The sequence below is a fragment of the Prinia subflava genome, chromosome 17 (genome assembly GCF_021018805.1).
Source record: "Prinia subflava isolate CZ2003 ecotype Zambia chromosome 17, Cam_Psub_1.2, whole genome shotgun sequence".
Lineage (NCBI taxonomy): Eukaryota > Metazoa > Chordata > Aves > Passeriformes > Cisticolidae > Prinia > Prinia subflava.
The window spans coordinates 12,483,808-12,504,196 of record NC_086263.1 but is presented as its reverse complement, the minus strand read 5'-3'; the positions used below and the strand labels follow the sequence as shown (position 1 = coordinate 12,504,196).

Below are 20,389 nucleotides of genomic sequence, written 5' to 3'. Positions count from 1 at the left end.
AAAGATGGCATTTATGTACCCTGAGAGGCAAAGATGGCAGGTGGACCACGGCCACACCTCCACGGTCTGTCCACACAGAATTACTCCAGACAGCTGCTAATTCTGACCACCTCGAGCCTTGACCTTACTAAATGCAGACCAATTTGTGTCAAGTCAAAACAGGAGTAGGGATGTTAGTATAAAAAAAGAAGATGCCCTGACTAGAGAGCAAAAACATGTGGCAAAACTTCAGTGATGCCCCTGACAGTTTTTGTAGAAATATTAGACTACTGGCCCAAAAGTACAAGAAATTCTGCACACCACTCAAAAAAACAAACAAAAAAAGTAGAGCAAACAAGGCCAAGCAAGACCAATAGGAAATTCTTCATTTACTAAGAATAATTTACAGAAATTTTTCATTATGAAAGACCTCAAATGTCTGAGAGGGGTTTTTTTAACACAAATGATGATATAATTGAGTAGGGTAAAACATGCTTGACTTATCAAAAATATCACTTCTCATGTAGCTGAAATCAAGCTTTTGCTTAAGTACCACACTGAATTTGGCCTATGAGAAGAGTATTCATTTCATTAGTTTTAATAAAATTGCATGGAATCATTGCTCAATGATTTGAGGATGGGACTTAGCTAAATGAAAACCATAATCAAACCAGCCTTCCAAAACCAAAAATAATGAATTAATTCTCAGAAATGTTCTCCAGGATCAGTTTCTAGCAAAAAAGCCTTTCACACCATGAGTCAGGTCAAACCGCCTGTAGCTCTCTTACCCTGGCTTAGCAAGTACTTCTCATGTTGCTAATATGGAGAAAAATATTTGTCAGAAAAGGCAGAAGTGTACCTGTAACATTTGATTGCAGCTAAGCTGAACAGAAAACATTCAACAGTAAAAGCAACTATTTTTAACACATTCTACCATTTAAGATCTAACAAGTGGGTCTATGCTCTACCCAACTCTTTGACATCTGCTTCAGGCAGTTCAAATCACAAACCCAGCTTCACTGTCACTCGAGAGGAGCTGAGCACTTGAGATTCTCAGCAGCTGCTCCCAACGAGGAGTGGAAAACCTTGGGTAAGGTTAGCCGGAATATTTCAAATTGCGCACGTGATCCAGAGGGCAGGGACAAGATCACTGAACCTCCCACTTGAACGCTGCACATTATTGCAGGTTATTCCAAGGTACTCAAGACAGTTTCTCAATTCAGAATTTATCTCCGCACAGCCCTGTAGAATGGGGAACAGCGGGAGATCAACAGACAGTTGTAACAGACTAAATTTCAAAAAAGGGAAACAGAAAGACTCCTTCCATGTAAACAGCAGTGTGATGGCAAAAGTCATTTTCTTTTTTCCTGGAGCATTTTTAGTTCATTTAGTTCAAGCTTTTCAGTCATTGCCTCTATACTAGTAGAAACCTACAGAATTTGAATTTATCATTTATTTTCCTTCTTTTCCTAACACAATATATGTGACTAAGTCCTGGTTGATAGGTTAAGGGGTCATTCCAGTCAATCTTTTAAACTTGTTTTGTGATTTTTTTTCTTTCCTGATATTGCTCCACCCCCCCAAGAAAATAATCTTAATTATTTCTAAGCTGAATATCCTTTTAAATATATAAACTACTTAAAATACAAACATATGTTAAACTGAGCTTTGCTCTTTTATTCACAAGTATTTATCTGCAATTTTTCCATCAGACCAAGCCCCACAGAAGTGCTGTCTGAAAGGGAACAAACACACAATTAACAGAACCTCCAAGACCTCTTCAAACATCTGTCTGCTTATAAGGCAGATAAATACCCCAGATACTTCTCAAAGTCTTCTAAGGATGGTGCCATTGAACATACTAATTTTCTCTGCCAATTGTACATTTTTATGTAATAGAAACTGGGTTGATGTCAAAGAACTGAAAATTACAAACCATATGTCACACCAGAAGCAGCTTATAAAGATTAGCATATTTATAAGACAAAAAATGCATTTTAAATAATGCAAATATGAAAACATCTTTTTATTTGTAAAAGCTTTTTTTTCTTCCCAAATCAACCTAAAGTATGCTTTTCTACTTCACTTTTACAAGATCAAAGAAATTAGATTTCCTCCTCTAGGAAAGGTCTTAGATAGAGTAATATCTGATATTGTGGAAAATGCCAACAATTAATAATTTATCCTTTCAAACTGTAATTCTAGGCTCTAAACAATAATCCATTTTGTCAAAGACAAAACGCAGAAGTCAGTGAATTTGGTAATGGTCATAATGGCCCAAAAGATTCCAATCTGAAAACCACCTAGAGCAAGACTGAACTTAGAACTCCAGTTTTTAATTGAAATCCAGTATTTTTGACATAAGCCTATTTTTTCCCATTTGTGTCTCAATTCATTTCAACAAACTTTTTAAACCAGCACTTTTTAAACTTTTTTGAAGCCCATTCAAAAAGTGTGAAAAGCCATGCTAATTGAAGATGAACAATTAAAACCATGTGTTTTCAGCATATGACCCATACGCAAATTAAAACATTATTAAAACCAAAACTAGTGGACAATTAGCAAGATATGCTTATCATTATTATGGTCATTAACTCTCAGAGCAGCAATAAAGCCAGAATAACATTTGTCTGCCTCCCAGAGATGTGGTTCTCTGCTAAGCTGAGGGACTGACATGAACTTCAGTGTATTCCTCACGAATTTTGTTGTATTCCTTCTGATGCAAATACACATTTAGCAAACTGAATTATCAAAATAATCATAGAATCAGTGAGGTTGGAAAAGGCCTCCAAGATTATTGAGTCCAGCTGTTGACTGATCACCACCCTGACCACCAGGCCATGGCACCAAGTGCCTTCATTTTTTCTGAAACACCCCCAGGGACAGTAACCCCAGCACCTCTCTGGGCAGACCCTTCCAATGTTTAACCACCCTTCCAGTGAAGAAATTCTTCCTAGAACAGCAGGCCAGACAAAACTGTGTGCTAGTTAAATATATATTCTACCTAGCAGGAAAATGATTAGTTATACAAGAGTACTCATTAAAAAATTCTCGGAAAAAGTTTCCAAAATGTGACAACTGACTAAAAATAACTTTCAATGAATAATTAAAAACAGCAAAGAAAAGAATTGTGAAACTCCCTTGAATGATGAGGCCAGTTTTCCTCATTACTGTGGCAGTCATTTTAAAAATCTAAGGCTCCAAGTATCAGATTTTTTTCTCTTATTAGCACTGATCTACGAACTAGTCAATATAATAAAGTCTCTAGCAAACTCTGATCAAGCCATATGTAAAGGTTTGGTTCTTCTGTCTTTATAATTCTCTTCAACTGAGAGCACTCACACAGCTTTATGATGCACCACAAATAATCTGTAATAGAATTAAATGGGTGCTTTCCAGGAAGTCAGCAGCACAGTTACAAGAGTATTTTTGTTGCACAGTTCTTACAACGTACTATTCATAGCTGAGAAAGTACTTTAATTTTCCTAATTAGCTGTTCAGTAATACAGAAATATGCTAATTAAAATCTATTTTTCTTCTCTTAAATTATGTCATGCTGTCAAATAGATACAAAAAATGAATGAATGAATGATATTTGCAATATCAATGCATTATTGACATTGTGCAAGTGCTCCACCAGCACTTGCTCCAATTATTTTGCCTTGAATGAGTTTGCATTGTTTAATTGTTGAGAACTTAATAAACAATTCTGTAGATGATGTATGAAGAGAAAATAGGATCTAAGATGGTCAAATAATGATCAAGACACTAGAGAAGATAAATGATGAGGAATTCCTCTGCCATTCTGACCACAGTACTCAATCTCTTCTACCTGCAGCATTACAAACTGGAAGTGTTAAAAGGAGGGGATCCAGGAGATGGTCTGTGCTAAGTAGGTACCATTTTAAAATAGTTTGGGATGTGCTGTCTTAAAGTGTAACAACATTAATCTTTGTGTGATGTGCAGGAACTTGTGGCTTCCATGCAATCTCAAAGATTCCACGCTGATTCAGATAAACAGGTCAGACTTCCTGGCACCAGAGGTGCTCCAGGGTGAGAAAGACAATTGCAAAGGCCTCAGGATCAGAGCAGAGTCTGCCCTCCACAGCCCCCAGAGACCTGCTCAGAGAAAACCCTCGGCAAGAGCCCACGGCTTTTAGCTAGTTCTCCTTTTGAACTTTCTTCCCTGTACCTCACAGCTGTGAGATATGTGTTCTTTCTCTGCCCAGGTGGATGGCATCAGGAATTTCTAGATAAGAACTCAAGAAAGTTCCTTCATCTTCCAGCACGGAAACAGCCATTTATACAGTATCTCTGTTTTCTCCCATTTATACAGTATTTCTGTTTTCTCCCATTTTTACAGTATCTCTCTTTCCTCCCACACAGGACATCCATTCTGCTAACCAAACCCTCTGCACTAGCTACAAAAGAAACAAATTAACAAACACCAAATAACTCAAACAAAAGCCAGCAAAATAATGAGGGGTAGGGCTAAAAGAAAGCTCTGGGAATATGGAATGCTTGGTTTTACAGGAAGAAGTTTCTACAGAAGAAAAAATATACATAACGAAATATCATGAATTCCATCAGTGATTTTTGAAATCATGGCAACTAGAGGAAATCCTTTGCATTTACTTGCATTTTTCTGGACTGTGAAAAACCTAAAAGCTGGACAGCTCTAAATATTTGTGTTACTGAGAACACATGTCTTTCCTTTGGATCTAGGTAAAAGCAAGGCCAGAGTTCAGAATAAATACTGCCTTCTTGAGATCAGGGGATCTACACATCTGGAACAGCCAAGTACAGGCAAATGCAACCCACAGGTCAGTATGGCTGTTTCTATCTGGAACATCTTTGTAAACAACTAGAAAGATTTAAGACTTAGAAAAAATACCTAATTTTGTTAAATAGCTCACACATATTCAATAGAAAGTTGATGGTTATGGCTGTCTTTTACTAACTTGAGGAGCCATCACTCTGCTCTGTGCAACTTGATAAGCAACATTAGTCAAAAAGCACTACATTTTTTTTCTTACTATACATATGAAGGTACTGTCTCATGTCTTGTCTTTTCCTGGTTCAAACAAAATTTCTGTTTAAAAAAACTTACAGTGGTTTTGATCATGTCAACAACCTGATTCTGTTTATTCTAAAAGAGAAACTGAAATGTGTGACTCCTTGGCTTTGTTAGGAACTGCTATGAAAGCTGTGTATCTCAAAAGTCAAGTATTTCATCATAAAATCCTTACATTTCAACAGACCTTTACCTAGAAGGCATATTACTTCCATTAACAATGTGAGTGAGGGGACAGACCAATATTTCAGTTCCTGAAACCTGCTGAAACACACCCTTTTTCACACACAGAATCCCCTACATTTCTTTAAGAGAAAACAAAAAAGAAAATCAGAATGACAGAAGAGTAGTTTACACATTGACACTGAAGAACTTCATTGGAATCAATCTGTGTAACTTCAGTAACATTTATTATTAAACCCCACTGTACGTACACATTAGTTCTTCTATCAAAAAGGTTTTAAAATCTTCCCAACACAACTGACGCTTTTAAATGTCTAAAGGAAAATTTGGAATCTTGTAACTGCAATACAAATATTTAAAGTTTGTAACACTTCAAAACTGTTTAAAGTATAAAGCACTATGTCAGAGAATGTTTCTAACATGTCATCTCTACAGAATGTAGGCTAAAATTAAAATCTCTTGCTTTCATACATCACATTATTATATTGGGATAATTAAATTTATTACCATGTTCAACTAACTCTACAAATCTTATCCTTCTGTTGTATATTAGTTGAGATCGTCTCCTCCTACTGAAAGCGTTCACTGCAATTAACTTCTGCAAGTTATAAAATACAAACATGCACTATATAATGGAAAATATAATGCCTTTCTGTGCTACATGAATATGCAATGATGCACTTTATGTGATTTCCTGCAAATTTAACAACAGACTTAGTAAGTGACCAGTAGTTATGAGAGACCATCCTTTAACAAGGACTCAAAGAGAAAAGGCTTCAAAGAGTTTGAAACCTGTCGCCTTTAGCTGTTTCTTCAAAGATGGTATATCTGAGAGCTCTGAACTCCTCATTTCTGACAGAACTGCCTCACACACAGTGATATGAAAAAGCACTACTAAGTAATTGAAAAACCACAAGTGTTCTGGCTCTAACATGATTACATTTCACAATGCAGATTTATGAGATTCGAGATCGCCATTTAAGATCATGCCATTTCATACAGTTTGTCTCAGTCAATATGCAAGGTACAAAATGAAAATGCATTTACAGATGTAGTCATTTGCTGGTTTGAGCTGAGGATGAGTCAATTTTCTTCACAGTGGCTGGTAGGGGGCTACGTTTTGGACTTGTGCTGAAAAGGAAATTGTTGATAGCACAGAGATGATTTTCTTATTGCTGAGCAGCCCTTGCACAGAGTGAAGGCCTTGTGTGCCTCTCACCACCCTGCCAGCGAGGAGGCTGGAGGTGCACAAGGAATTGAGATGGACACAGCCTGGACAGCTGACCCAAGGGATGTTCCAGACCATCCGGAGTCATGCTCAGCATGTAAAGCTGGAGGAAGAAGGAAGAATGGAGGATGTTTGGAATGATGGGTTTGCCTTTCCCAGACATTGTTAATCATCGTTAATGAGCTCTGCTGTCCTGGGGATGGCTGAGCACCTGGTGCTGAGGGGACAAGGTGAAGGGACACCTTGGGTTGCCTTGTTTGCACACACAGCTTTTGTTTTACCTGGTAAAATGTCTTTATCTCAACCCACGAGTTTTCTCACTTTTACTCTTTCAATCCTCTTCCCCAACCCAGTGATGGTGGGGGAAGTGAGTGGCTTTGTGGTACTCAGGTGCCAGCTGGCCTTAAACCATAACAAGTCACAAACACAAATCATGCCTAGAAATCTGAAAATCAGCAATATATGCATCTAAATCACAAAAATACTGTCTACAAAAATCAGAACAGAAAAGGAACTTCTGACCAGCATCAGAAATGGGACTTCAGAAGCCTTGAACACACTGAAGACTTCAAGAATCCCCAGTATATCAATCACTACAGACAGTTCTTCATCTGTACAGTACATTCTGCTGCCAACTTACTACATGAGTTTTGGGTGGCTGTGTTCTATTTGCCTTGATGCAGCATCTAAACAAGCAGGCAAACACACAGTTTTTTCAGCATGTAGCCACTTCTCCAGAATTTTGAGACAGCTGAGACTGCTGGATGTCTGGAAGAGAGCTGCAAATATGTATGAAGGCACCATTTGCCTTTCACTCAGAATAGAAGGTTTGACTGAATTATGAGAAATCCATATCTGGCAACTCTAGCACTGGTTTGGGGAGCTTTTCAGTCAAGGCAGTCGTGCTCAGAACTGCACTGTAACTTTTATCTTGTCTTGTACTTATCTGCTGTCTTTTCTGAGTTTCATATATATATATATATATATCTCCTCATTGTCTTTGGCACATTTCAACAGAAGTCTTCTGGTAACCACACAGATCTGGATGTTAATGAAATGAGTGACAACCTGGCGCACTGCACGTGCCCAGCACCAACACTCACTAATTGGTTACAGAAAATGTGCAATATGCCATAATTTACCAAAGCACCAATGCCTAATCACTTCACGCTGCAATGAATTTCAAGCAAACATGAGTAATTATGCCATTAGTTTTAATAAAGTGACAGCTAGCACTTACTCCACTCTAGTGAACATTTGCACACAAGTTGGTTTATCAGGGTTTATAATATCCCTCAGCTCTACAGAAAGACTCTTAGAACATGAAGAATTTTTTCAGGATTTGTTGTGACATGTATGAACATTTGTTCATAAGCGAAGTGTGGATATCCAGAATTACACCTCCTTTTTTTTGTACTACATGAAAACTTTGACTTCACTTGTCAATTATATGGATGAGACCTGTTCATATCTGTCCTTAGGATCATTTGCAGAGCCATCTCATCTTTTCTAAGTGGCCACTCCAATATTTTTTTATATAATGGAGTTGAATCATTTGAAAAATATATAAAAAATAAGTTTTAGATTTGACCTGGACTTTCTTAACAGAATCAGTAAGTTTTTCCACTCTTTGAGTTTAAACAGGCACAACAGTGAACACTGAAGGATTTACTGACACTAGTACACCATAAATATGTCTTGTTCAGGTTTGGGTAGCAGAAGACAGAGCTACATCCAGTATATGAAAGCTGAAAATTATACTCACAAGAAATCTGAATGGGATTGACAAGGCATCATTTTAATTATGATGCATTTACATAGTGAATGTAATGTTGAATTACCAGCACTTAAAATTCTGAGTTTGACATGAGTGCCATTGACTCACAATTCTCAGCTGAAGATTCAGAAAAATATGCTTAAATATTTGACCCATTAAATGCTAATAATGAGCCATATATAATTAATTAAATCTGAGTAAGATTGCTATCAACACTTGTATAGAGAAACTTGAAATGAAGATGTTAGGTACTGCATAAACAGCTTGAAAAAAGTTTTCAAAATACGAATCTTGCTTTGTTATTCACTGATGCTTCAAACTTGGGTATGAATGGGAGGTTTATCTTCAGAATCACTTGAAATTTTTCTGTTGATGATTTCATTAAACAGTAGCACCACTGGCCTATCTTGTAATTGAATTAAGCTAGAGTCAATTGACCTATTCTCCCATTTCCCTGAAACAGAACACCTAAAAGTGAAATTTTAGCCTTGTTCTATGGATAATGAGCACTAGCATGATCAGGCTCTGTGAACAGGAAACGCCTTCTCTCAGTTGACTAATTTTATGAAGTTTCTATATAAAATATGTATTCTTTTCAAGAGGAGAAAAAAACCCAGAACAAAACACTGACCTCTCATTAGTTCTTAAAAGCTATGAACATTGCACAGCAGTTCCAAGAGACAACACAACACACAACCTTAAAAAAGAAGTTTAGGATAAAAAGAAAATATTCTTTCTAGTTAATATATGGCATTTTAGAAAATTATGGTTGCAGACGCCAATGCAGGAAACTAATTTAACATAATCCGCATTATCTTTCTTCATTTAAGATACATCTGATGTTGATCACAAATAAACAGTTATGTTACAAATTCTAGAGACAAATGGGAAATTAGTTGATAGAATTTATCCTAAAACCTGGTGTTTGAAGTGGTATTAAATAGTTTTTAATTTCAGTTACTCCATCCTCAAAAACAAATCTAATGTCTTTATGGCAATAAAAATAGCAAAAGGTGAAACAGAGGAGTTGTTGTTCTTGATCTCACCTCTTAGACTTACCTAACATTTTAAAAAATGCTGGGATAATCTACTATTAAACAATCTTCCTGCTCATCTGCTCTCGACACGGCTCCAGCACAACAAAAGCCCTGCTTAACACAATGCAAGTGTCCTAGAAAAGGCGCTCTGTGCCTGGGCAGAGGATCAGGGCAGGATTTGCTCCACATTGCACGTGCAGAATCAGAGGGTTTAAGCCTCCTCCTCAGCCTGTCCCTAGCAGGAGGCATTACTTGTACCACAACAGCGTGGAGGGCACTAATCTGAGAGCAGAAGCACATTGGGGCAGGGGCTGTGTCAGCCTGAGACAAAGGGATAAAGGCAGCAGAGGGAAGGGTGAGGCACAGATGGATGCGCGCACAAACAACAGCGCTGCCTTCACCAGGGCACAGCAGTAGCCACAGCACTGTCAGCTGTAAAAAGTTTTTTTAATGCATCAGAGCATAAAAAGAAGTGCCAATGACTTTCTCCTCAACAACAGGGATGACAGGGAAGAAAGTACAAAGGTGTTGGTTTGCAAATGTTACATTTATGTGATAGGTGGGATCTGGGTTTCTTCAATCTCTTGACCCTGAAGGAAAGGAAGCAGTCACAAACAAGAAAAATTTGTTGTACCTCTACACACACAGATTCAAGAGGACATAAAATTAAACTTACCAGTACCCACATTTAGAAATACTGATGAAGAATTCCCCTCACTTCTTCCCAAGCATTTCAATACTCCAGCAATGCCTTCCATGTTATGATAAATGTATTATCTTTGAACTGCAGGTATGGCAGTGCACCATATATTTCTTTTCCAATAATCATATACCATTTAGTTACTTCAAAGTATTTAGTCATGAATGGCCTTTGCACTTCTTGACAGATAAGAAATAAGAAACAGGGGATGTTCATTCCCCAATGCACCAAGACTGCAATGACAGCATTAGTACTGAGTCTGTGTTTAACACAAATGTTAGGTGAGCAAACAGCACCAGTCTAACAAAATACAGCTTTTCTAAGTATCTAAACATGTTAAATATTTGCACTATAGTTCCATTATTTCCTTAGCACCTTCTCTTGATAAGTAACATTGCTACTGAGTTGATCTCCTATTAAGTCAATGCCAAAACCACGTATCAAAGCCACAACATTCTCAGCTCATTAATACAAAAGATTTGACAAATATGAACCTGAGGATGAAAGCACTGTCTACCAGATCTTCTGATTCTTTCTGTTACAATGAGTTACAAACTTCAATTGCAGCCTGGAATCAATGTGGGACCCTTTTGGCAGCACACACTGGAGCTAAGTTATCATTATTCTCTGCTTTCTGGTCCAAGAGAGCAATACCCAACAAATTATTTTTTAGGTAGCATGTTAGACCAAGGAGTTTATTAGGAGAAATATATGGCTTAGGGCTTAAAAGACCATAAAGTGGTTTAAAGAGACCTGGGGGACATTGATTTATCTACGAGAATCAACTTTCTCTTCAAGCTGCCGCAATAGAGCATGGAAATGAGAAAAACAGGATTAAAGAATCACATTATCTGCATAAAAAGCTCTAATACTTTATTGTTTATAAAAATGACACTTCAAAAGTTATCTGAATCGTGTGACGTAAGATTGTACAATCCACTTCCACATCTTGCATTAAGTGCTGTTAAAGACTTCCTTTAATCAGAGTTGTTGGAGCTCACACCTCCCCTTTTTAACCTGCTGAATCTGTGCATTAGATAGAAACATTAAAAAGTAATACTGGTGGAATTTGCAACTTAAGTTGCAAAGTTTCTTTTTGTTCAAGAAGAATGTATTATTCCTATCATCAGCCTACAGAACTGAGATATCAGGGGACTAGGGGAATTTTCCTATTACTTAAATTTAGCATCTACCTTATAAACTCAGATTGGGAAGACTCCACCCAACAGAGGGAGAAACTCACTGGAAGGGACTTCCAGAGAAAAAAACCTAGTGTCTTCTAAACCACCTCACTTCACTATTTTCTCCCCAGGAGCAGCAGCCTCCAGATATTTGTGTGAAGTCAGGCCATGTACATTCCCTTGTGTTTTGTCAGAGCTGGAAAATTCCCTCCCAAGTGAAGCTGATCTTACGAACGCTGCCAGGCTCATGTCCTGGACAGGCCGTCCTGTCACCTCATTTGTGTTGTCCCTGATGCCTGTGTAACCCCAGTCTGAGCTAGTTCAGGGAGCTGAACAGCTGAAAATTAAAAACACTCCCCTTAGCAAGCCTAGATCTAAATTTCCAACCTTAGTGAGGGTGTCATTTGTATTGCACCTCGGGGGCATTTCACTGATAAAACACAATTAGCAACAGACCAGTGTCTATTCCAGGAACAGATTTGTTATTTTCTATAGCAAAGGCAGAACAAAAAAATCTCTATTTGTAAAATAAACCAACAATACAAATGCTTAGGACATGATACACAAATATCACATACATCTGGAAGTCAAGAATCTGTGCCATGAGCAGATGCTACAAACCCACTCATATATGTTTAAAAGCAATGAAGTTGGTATCACCTTAAAATAAAAGGCTCCTCCCTTCTCAGCCGTGTCACCCTTTGAACTCAGACCTGCAAGTGCTACATGAACTAATTCCTACAGAATCCTCCGGGGCTGTGACATTCCAAAGGCCATGCCTGTAAAGGAACTGCAAAGTCTTACATCACTCCAGGGGCAGATGTAACTTCAGAAACCCCAAGTTATTTGGGAGCAGGCCTTTCCATGAAATTATGTTTTTGTTCTACATGAGTTCTATGTGTGGTGAAAGGTCATCTTTGAGGCACGTGCAGCGAAGAGTCTTTATTCACTAGAAAATACTCACTTGAGAGTCAGAAATAGAACCCAAATCTCACCAATTACTTGCTTTCCAGCTGTAATAACTGTAAGTAGCCTTATCCAATACCATGCTATAGCTGTTAACAGTTCTTCCTTTGGTTCACACAAAAGTCTTCTTGTACTGAATTTAAAAGATTTCAAGCAAATGAAAGATGGAGCCAAGCACTGACAAGGAAACAAAATACTGAAAAACTGATCAGTGAGCAGCACTCAGTCTCAGTTCTGACTGTGTAGACAGGGAAAATAATAGTTATCAATTTAAACTTAACCATAATGCACATGCATATGGAATTTGTATTAAAGATGCAAAGGTACATTACTTCTGGCATTTTTAATCTCTACACGAATCTTATGAAAATTGCTCTATTTCATATGTTTTAACTTCAAGAAAACACAATCTTGAAAATATCAACATGTCATCAATTTGTTCCTTAAAAGCTATTTAAATATATATTATATATGTACATATGCAGAGGGAGGAGGAAAGGCATATTTCTGTAATGAACTCAGCATGAACAAGATTTTGCTCCATGAGGAATCTAATTGCCTTCAGTCAGCCCACAGATTCATCACAGCAAAAAGGTCCAGCTGGAACAAATAACCAGGCCATCCAGAATGTGATATTCAGGTAAAGCTGTATAGAAAGCTGATCAATGCATGGAAATCTTTAGAGTCAAGAATGTGTTCCAGACTTGTACATGTATGGTGGTAAGAACAATAAGACAACAAAAAAATCCCTCTCAGATCTACAAAAGCCCAATCCCTTCACTTGCTTTCTGATAATTCACTTTGAGATTGTTTTTTAGTATTTCTGTAGTTTGTTTAAGCAATCTTTAAAATATTAGACATTTGCCTTCATTATTCAAAATACATGGCTATGCACAGAGGTGGCAGAACCTTCCAGAACAACTTTTCAAGGACACAGATTTGCTTTCTGTTCTTCTTAAGTGAAGTGAAAGCCTCAGAGCAGAACTGCCACAGCCTTTCTCCACACCCAGGTCATTCCTGCTCTGAGCATCTCCTGGCAGTGCATGAACACAATGATAATAAAACACCCATCACTTATGGGCTCCCTTCAGCTCCAACAGGACCTTTAGACTGCACTCTCAAGGAATCATCTGAAACACTGCTCTTGGAATGTTAATATTATGTGTTCACAGCTCTTTGAACTTGCTGTAAGAAGTCTAAAGAATAGGTACTTTTCCAGCAAAACATAAACATACTAAAGCAAACCAAGAGTTACCACAGTAGAGAGAGAAGTCACATGGCCTGGCCACAGAAAATGCCAACTATCTCCACCCCAGTTCTACTTAGACAGGCCCTGGATCTACTCCTCCAAATCAATTGTTTAATTATTATAATTATATACACAAAAATTTCAAATGCTTAAAAACTAGCACATACTCTAAATGCTTGTCTAAAGAAAAGAAGCACAAAAGGCAAACCCAATACAAAATCTTGAGTTTCCAATAAACAGTAACAGAGTCTTTTGGAATTAGAAATGGATCCTTCTACATTTAATTCAACATGTTTTTCACTCTCCAGTAGGTATTGCCCCAACATTTTACCATCTCTCCATCCTTCTAACAACCAAGTACTCTATGCACCTAATGCAGTTTGAAATTTGCTTGAAAAGGCTTCTTACACTCAGCATATTTATAATATACCAGATCAAATACTTGAATTAAGGAAGTTGGGCCCCAGAAACATTTTCATCTATCTACCAGGTCATGGCTTCTTTCAAAGCATAATTCATATCAGTACCACCTTAAATGTACATTCAGGTATTTGTAGAATTCTGAATACGGATTTGATTAAGTAGCATCAAAAGATTACACTTCCATTGCCATGAAACTGAGAAAAATCAGACAAACTTCTCTTTCTTAATATTTAAGGATACCAGGCTCCTGCTGGAGAAGCTTAAAGCTTTGCTCTGCTTTTATCTGTTCTAAAATCTTTCTGAACAACAGCCACCAATCCGACGAAATATATTTTAAAGTATTCTTTCATTCCTCAACAAAAGACAGACATTGGGAAGATACTTAAATCCATTCAGATGCATGTAGAGTAGCCTCCAGCAACTTCCAACCTATTTAAATAAGCAGGATTTTTCTATTTCCATACAAATATTCCGCTAGTTTAGTAAACATTTTGTACCTCAGTAGGCATCAGTGTTTGTTAATCTCATACATAAGGAATAAATCCCAGTGCTGCAGGAGCTCTGTGTATTCCCAGGACTCTGCCCAGGCATGCAGACCCCTGAGCCAGACGTCTCTGCAGGAGGATGTTCCTCCAAGTACGGTAGGCAGGACTGGGGCCAAATGATTCACTCCTCCCATCACCTCGAAAAGTCTAATTTGATAATTATAGTGATTATCAATTAGCATCTCATCACTATTTGATGACACACGATGACTTGAGGCTAACTAGCATCTCGCACATCATTTAACAAAAACGCCGCGAAAAGAGGGCTGGTGGCAGAGGCCAGCAGGCAGAGAGAGCTGCGTAAACAAAGGGAAGTGCAACACTTTGGGGACTCTTACAGGTCCATTTTTCTGGGATGTGCCAGTGCAGACATCCCCAAGTGTGAGGGGGCCCTGTGCAGAGCCCCATCCATCACAGGAGTGGCAGCTCCATTCCCAGCCTGGGCCAGGCCACAGCCTTTGTCTTCTGTACATGGAAAGTCACTCCCGGAGAAGTGAGAAGGTCTGCACAACAGCTAAGGTTGGAAGAGAATCCTTTATTACTCAGGACCACAACCCAGTGAACATTCTAGACTAATTAAACTCACTTTAAAAAGGAAAAAGGAAGCAGATAAATTTTATATTGAAATAGGTAACGCAACTATCAGAAGACAGAACAGCTGAAGAGCTAAGCACAAAATGAATTTACAAGTGGTTTTGTCTGCAGTTCACCACTAGATCAGCTTTCACATGGATGATCATTCAAGTTTGGAGAATACTCCACCAACCTGTTGCAGCTGAAACTCATTTCTTCCATTCGCCTCGAACTGTGAGATACTTGATCTCAACAACTTTACCTGATCTGTTTCCTGGGAATGAAGAATCTGAATTTCAGTATGCCTGAAATACTTCTTGTGTCTTTAATGCTGGGATAGTTATTATGGAAACATTAGCTGGTTATAGCATTGTATTATGATTCATTCAAAAGAGCCATGGCCCATATATTTGGAATGTTCATTTTTTAATCTTATAAAAAGATTGAAGTCGTGTAATTCTCTCATGCATATGACCAAATCATTCCATTAGAAACTTCTGTGGCTGTAGCAGACTTTCCATTTTCATGAAGGACTTTTATAGAAATTGTCATCTTCTCTCTAAAGTAAATTTTTGCATAGAAATGATGGATGTCTTAGAATCCATTAGAATTCAGAGTGCAAAAAGGACTGTAAGTTAGAAATTAATACAAATTTTGTGAAATTTCAATAAAAGCCCACTACATCAAGACCTCCACACTGGCTTATGTGTCAAATAATTCTTTTAAGGACTAACTGTAATCTTCAGCATTATATAAAATTTAAAATGTCTTTTGTTTCTGCATTACATAATTGTTTTATCTTTCATTGTTTCAAGTCTTCTACACTTCATACCTTTATCTGCACCAATATTTTTTAGAAATAATATGTCTTACTCTCTTCCCTTCCCCTCCTTGACTTAAATACTCTTAGTTACTTAAAACTAACTTGGTGTAAGGACTTCTTCGGGGGATAGTTTGTATACACTGCATAAATCCCTGAGATATCCTGTACCTGAAATTGATACTGCTGCAAATGCTGAGTAATCTGAAATAAACTATTGAAAAATTATGCTCTACTATATGCTAAACAAAAGTTTCAATTCACTTTAAATCCAGTTAAGATGGCTAGTTTACTACTAACCATAGAAAAACTGCTTTACATGGCATCTAAAATGATTCCTGAATCCCTGGCACTTAAAACTACCTTTTGTGATTTTTTTTTCATTTTTAATGTAAACAGCAAGAATCATCAGCATTAATCTGCCAGCATGAAGCATCATATTGGCACCTATCAACAACAATTACCAAAAGAAAAAAAGCAAAAAGTGACGTGAATTTTAATTTGCAGAGATAATTATGTCAGGTATGGCTTTTTTCAGGATAACAATGCCCTGTTAGGGCTTGCAGGCCTCAGCAGAAGTAATTTGGGAATAGCAGTGACAGCATAAACAAAGCACTGAGAAAGGTTTATGAGGGTGGAGTCCATATAAAACATTGGATTAAATCTCTTCTGTATCCTGCGGCTCCAAACTTTCCGAGGATGCAGCAGTAAACCCAGAGCAGACAAACTACAGCAGACTTGGCTTCCAACCCCTCTTCCTCAACACACGAGCCCCATCCACTTATTACAACTGAATGCACCGTGAAATACTTGAAAACAAAGAGCTAAAACACAAAGACTATTCCCCTTCATGGGGTATAACTTCCGCTTTTAATAACTCACTCCTGGTCCCACACGATACAGTTCTGCATTGTCCAGCACACCCCACTTCAGCCAGACAATGCACACAGCAATAAAACTCAGCCCAGCAAAGAAAGTGAAAGCTGCGTTTGTTCAGCGTGTTATTTGGCGCAGCCAACTGTAATGCTTCTGCCTGCCATTTATTGTTTACTCTGTCAAAGGATTATTAAGAATTAGGCTACATTTGGCAATTTTTTTGAGAAGGGAATTTACATGCAAAGTGACTGACACTTGGTATTTAAAGTCTATTGGTCGAGTCTGACCCTTCGTTTACAAGTGACTCATTTGACTGCAAGGATCTCTGATGTGGAAATGCTCAGATACGAATCAATTGCAGTTTTTGTCTCGGGTAAATGTTACTTGGCGATCCAAAAGAAATGAACAATGCTGAGACCGAGGCTCACACAGAATAGTGCTCATATGTTTAAAGAATTCCTTTTACATGCCTGGTTTAGTTCTAGTCGGAGGATTTATGACTCCCCTTCTCCTAATAACTTATCTCAGAGCACAGTGGTTTTAAACACACACACACAGACACACACACACACACACAAAACCAGCAGTTAACTCTTTTGCTGCCTGAAAAAAACAGCTCGGATGCATTTAAGTAAATTTAAAAAGCAGGTTTAGTGCTGATAGGGATTGTGAGTCTCCGTGGGAGGCTGGGATAGGGTAAGGATAGGACTAGAAAGGGAGAGACACGTAGGTACAGTTTGCAAATCCCTGCTCCATAAAGAAACGATTGTGTGTAAGAAACGACCATTCCTTCATGAATCAGCTCAGTGCGAATTCTGCAGTGTATCTCTGATAAGGATAAAAGTAAAAGGGTTTCTCTGTACCCGAGCAAGATTCCCTTCCTCTCAGAAGGCAGATGCAGCATTTCTATAAACAAAAATATCTCTAGCCCTACCTTGTGCCAGTGCTTGCAACATGTGGAGCTGAAGCAACAGAAACGCCCACCATCCCCGACAGAAGATGAAACAGAAGTTTAACTTTATCATCATTCCGCCTCGCCTGCTATTCCTTCGGGCAATAATTTCGCGATCCACCTTTCTTTCAAGCGGCATTGCCTCACTGATCCCCACGCGATCCGACTGGCTGCCACTCCTGCCGGGGCTTTGGTCATGGCTCATTCCGCGCCCGCGGGCCGGGCGCTCTGCGGAGGGCCGGGAGCCCGAGCCCCGCGCTCCGGGGGGAAGCGAAGCCCCCACTCGCCGGGCTCGGCGGGCTCTTTGATTTGTGCTCGCTCCGCCTGCAAGCCGGGAGCAGCGCTCCGTGTGCCTCCCGCTATGACAGTCGCCACCTAAGTCAATGTTTCTTGTGGAGGTATTGATTGCACCAAAACAACCGGTCAGAAATGTGAAACACATGTTTCTCTGCGCTGTCACATCCGATGCGTTCAGCACGGAGGGAGTGAGTTCATGGGCGGCAGTATTTCAGTAAATCCGGATCCTTCAGCACATCGCAAACAGGAACAGGGAGAAACTGATCCATCTTAGCAGCCACCAGCAGACAATCCAAAGAGAACCTTTTATACCGCAACAGTGACGGAAATTGTTACCCCCTTCATTTTTATGGAGCGTGGTGTGTTCTCCAGCATGTGTCCCATTCTCCTGTAAAAACCCACAGATGAAAGTGTTAAATTCTCGTAGAAGGGGGGGGGTAAAAAGCGACAAGGAAAAAAAACTAATTGAAAGTACCTTGCTATTCCTTGCGCTAAGGATTTATTTCAGACAATTTCAAGATTAGCCATGCAGACAGAGTAGTCTCCCGATATCCCCGCAAAGCTCTGCATAGTTTATATTAATCCGATTTCCCTTGGAATACAAATCTCTACCGTCAATAGAAGGGTTTGAAGGGTCCTCGAGCAGGTAAATCGAGCAGCTCTGGCTGTGATTCCAGCTCGCTGTGCAGTCAGCCACAGGCCAGTGCCGGTGTCACTTGAACTCCTCACGTTCAGCCGGAGGTAGGGAAAACCTCAGTTGATCCTGTCTCCCTCCTCGAAGGCTGGTGCCGATCCCTTCCTTGCAGAGAGACCACGACAAAAATCACCCCTGACAGGGAAAGCGCTTTTTCTCTGGCCGGCTATGGACGCAGCAAGGAAGCAAACCTTCAGCTGGACAGTGTCCGGGGCGGGGGGGAGCGAAAATCTCCCGAAACAACCAGCAACAAGGTGAAATCCTGGCAGCTCTGCCGAGCCGGGCTCCTGCTCTCGGCGCTGATGCAGCCCAGGGATCCCGGTCCTTCCTCCGAGCGTCTCTCCCTCACAGGCGCTGTAAACACAAGGGGGAAAGCGCGATCACAACAGCGGCAGCGGCGGCAATAAAACCCAACCGAAAAAAAAAAAAATGAAAGCAAGCACTGGAGGTTTTAGATCTGAACAATGCATCGGGTATTGTTTCAGTCCCGCCTTCCGTGAAGGGAAAACTTTCGTGAGAGATTCCCTCCCCCCACCTTGTTAAAAGAAAGGAAAGAATAGGAGTAGTTATAAAAGAAGTGCACCCAGGATAAAGGCGAGTTAAAAACAAAGCACCTAAGCTCGAAGTTGATCAAACACGAGCCTCGCCAGCTCGCTCCCGCCCCCGAAAGCCGCCTCAACTTTTCTCATCGCCTGCGGCGGCGGCGCGGCGCGACCCTGCCCGGCTCCGCCGCCATCCCCCCGCGCCCACCTCGGCGTCCCCGCCCCGCGTCCCGGCTCCCCCTCAGCTCCCTCCGAACCGGCAGCGGCGCTGCTGGCTCACCTCCCGGCTCCCCGCACGGCTCTCCCGCCCACAGCGCCTCAGCCCACCTTCCCCTGACCTACACCTCGCCAGCGGGGCCGTGTCTGGGCTGGGGAGGGCGCGGGGGGTGCGCATCCTGCGCGGGGCTGAGGGGATCTGTGTGCGCGTGTGTTTATCTGTACGCGTGTGTATCTGTACGTGTGTGCCACTGTCGGGACTGGGCGGTGCGGGGATGGGGGGCGTATTTCAGGGCAGATTCCGCGCTGAAATACGCGGGAGGGGGGGGGACACAAACACCGCCGTCCCCGTCCCCTCAGGCGGACCTGCGCTCCCTGCGGCCGGCGCGCGCACTGGGCGCGCGAGCGGGGCGGGCTGCGCGAGCGCGCAGGGGCCGCGCAGAGGCGCGCGCGGCGCTGTGTCTCGCGCCCCCCTCTGCCCCCTCCGCGCCGCAGCGCGCGCTGGCCTGAGGGGACGCGGCCCGCGCTCCCCGCCCTCTGTCCCCCTTGTTTGTCCCCGTTGTTTGTCCCCCTTGTTTGTCCCCGTTGTTTGTCCCCGTTGTTTGTCCCCCTTGTTTGTCCCCCTTGTTTGTCCCCATTCCCGTCCCCATCCCCATCCCCATCCCCGCGGTCCCGGCGGGGCTCTCCGCCGCCGCGTCCCCGCGCTAGCAGCGCCCCCTATGCCCGCTCGGCGGTGCCGCGGGCGGGGACACGCCGGGCCCGCCCGGACAGGCCGGGCCGCCGCCGCCGCCGCCTCCCGGGCGCGCCCCGCGGCCGCCGCGCTTCCCGTGCGCCGGAGGGCGAGCGGCAGGAATGTGGAGACGGAGCCAAGGGAGCCCCGAGGTGCGAGTTAACCCCGTCCCTGCTCGCTGGGCTGTGCGGTGCTGCCGCCTTCCTGAGCGCGGCGCGGTTGTGCCCCGTGGAGGGGAGCGAGGGCTGCGGGTTGGCAGAGCCAAAGTTGGAGGTTGGCTCCTGCTCCTTCTGCCTTTCTGGCAGGAGGTGTGTGATGCTGGGGCCGTGCAGCAAACACTGTGCATT

General features: G+C 41.2%; 1 protein-coding gene across 6 annotated transcripts in view; it reads right to left on the bottom strand.

Moving 5' to 3' along the window:
* SDK1 (sidekick cell adhesion molecule 1) overlaps nt 1-19,492 on the bottom strand; it is a 385,946-nt gene extending 366,454 nt beyond the window's left edge. Inside the window, exons 1-2 of one of the 6 annotated variants that reach the window (XM_063414764.1) lie at nt 19,377-19,492; nt 17,546-18,908 (exon numbers count right to left, since the gene is read on the bottom strand). In XM_063414764.1, coding sequence (XP_063270834.1) covers nt 17,546-18,005 — 460 coding nt within the window. In that variant the 5' untranslated portion in view covers nt 18,006-18,908; nt 19,377-19,492. Of the gene's footprint in view, nt 1-17,545; nt 19,081-19,168 lie in introns of those variants that run through there. The other 5 variants (XM_063414763.1, XM_063414762.1, XM_063414765.1 and 2 more) reach the window with 5 other exon arrangements.
* Between the last annotated feature and the right edge of the window lie 897 nt (nt 19,493-20,389).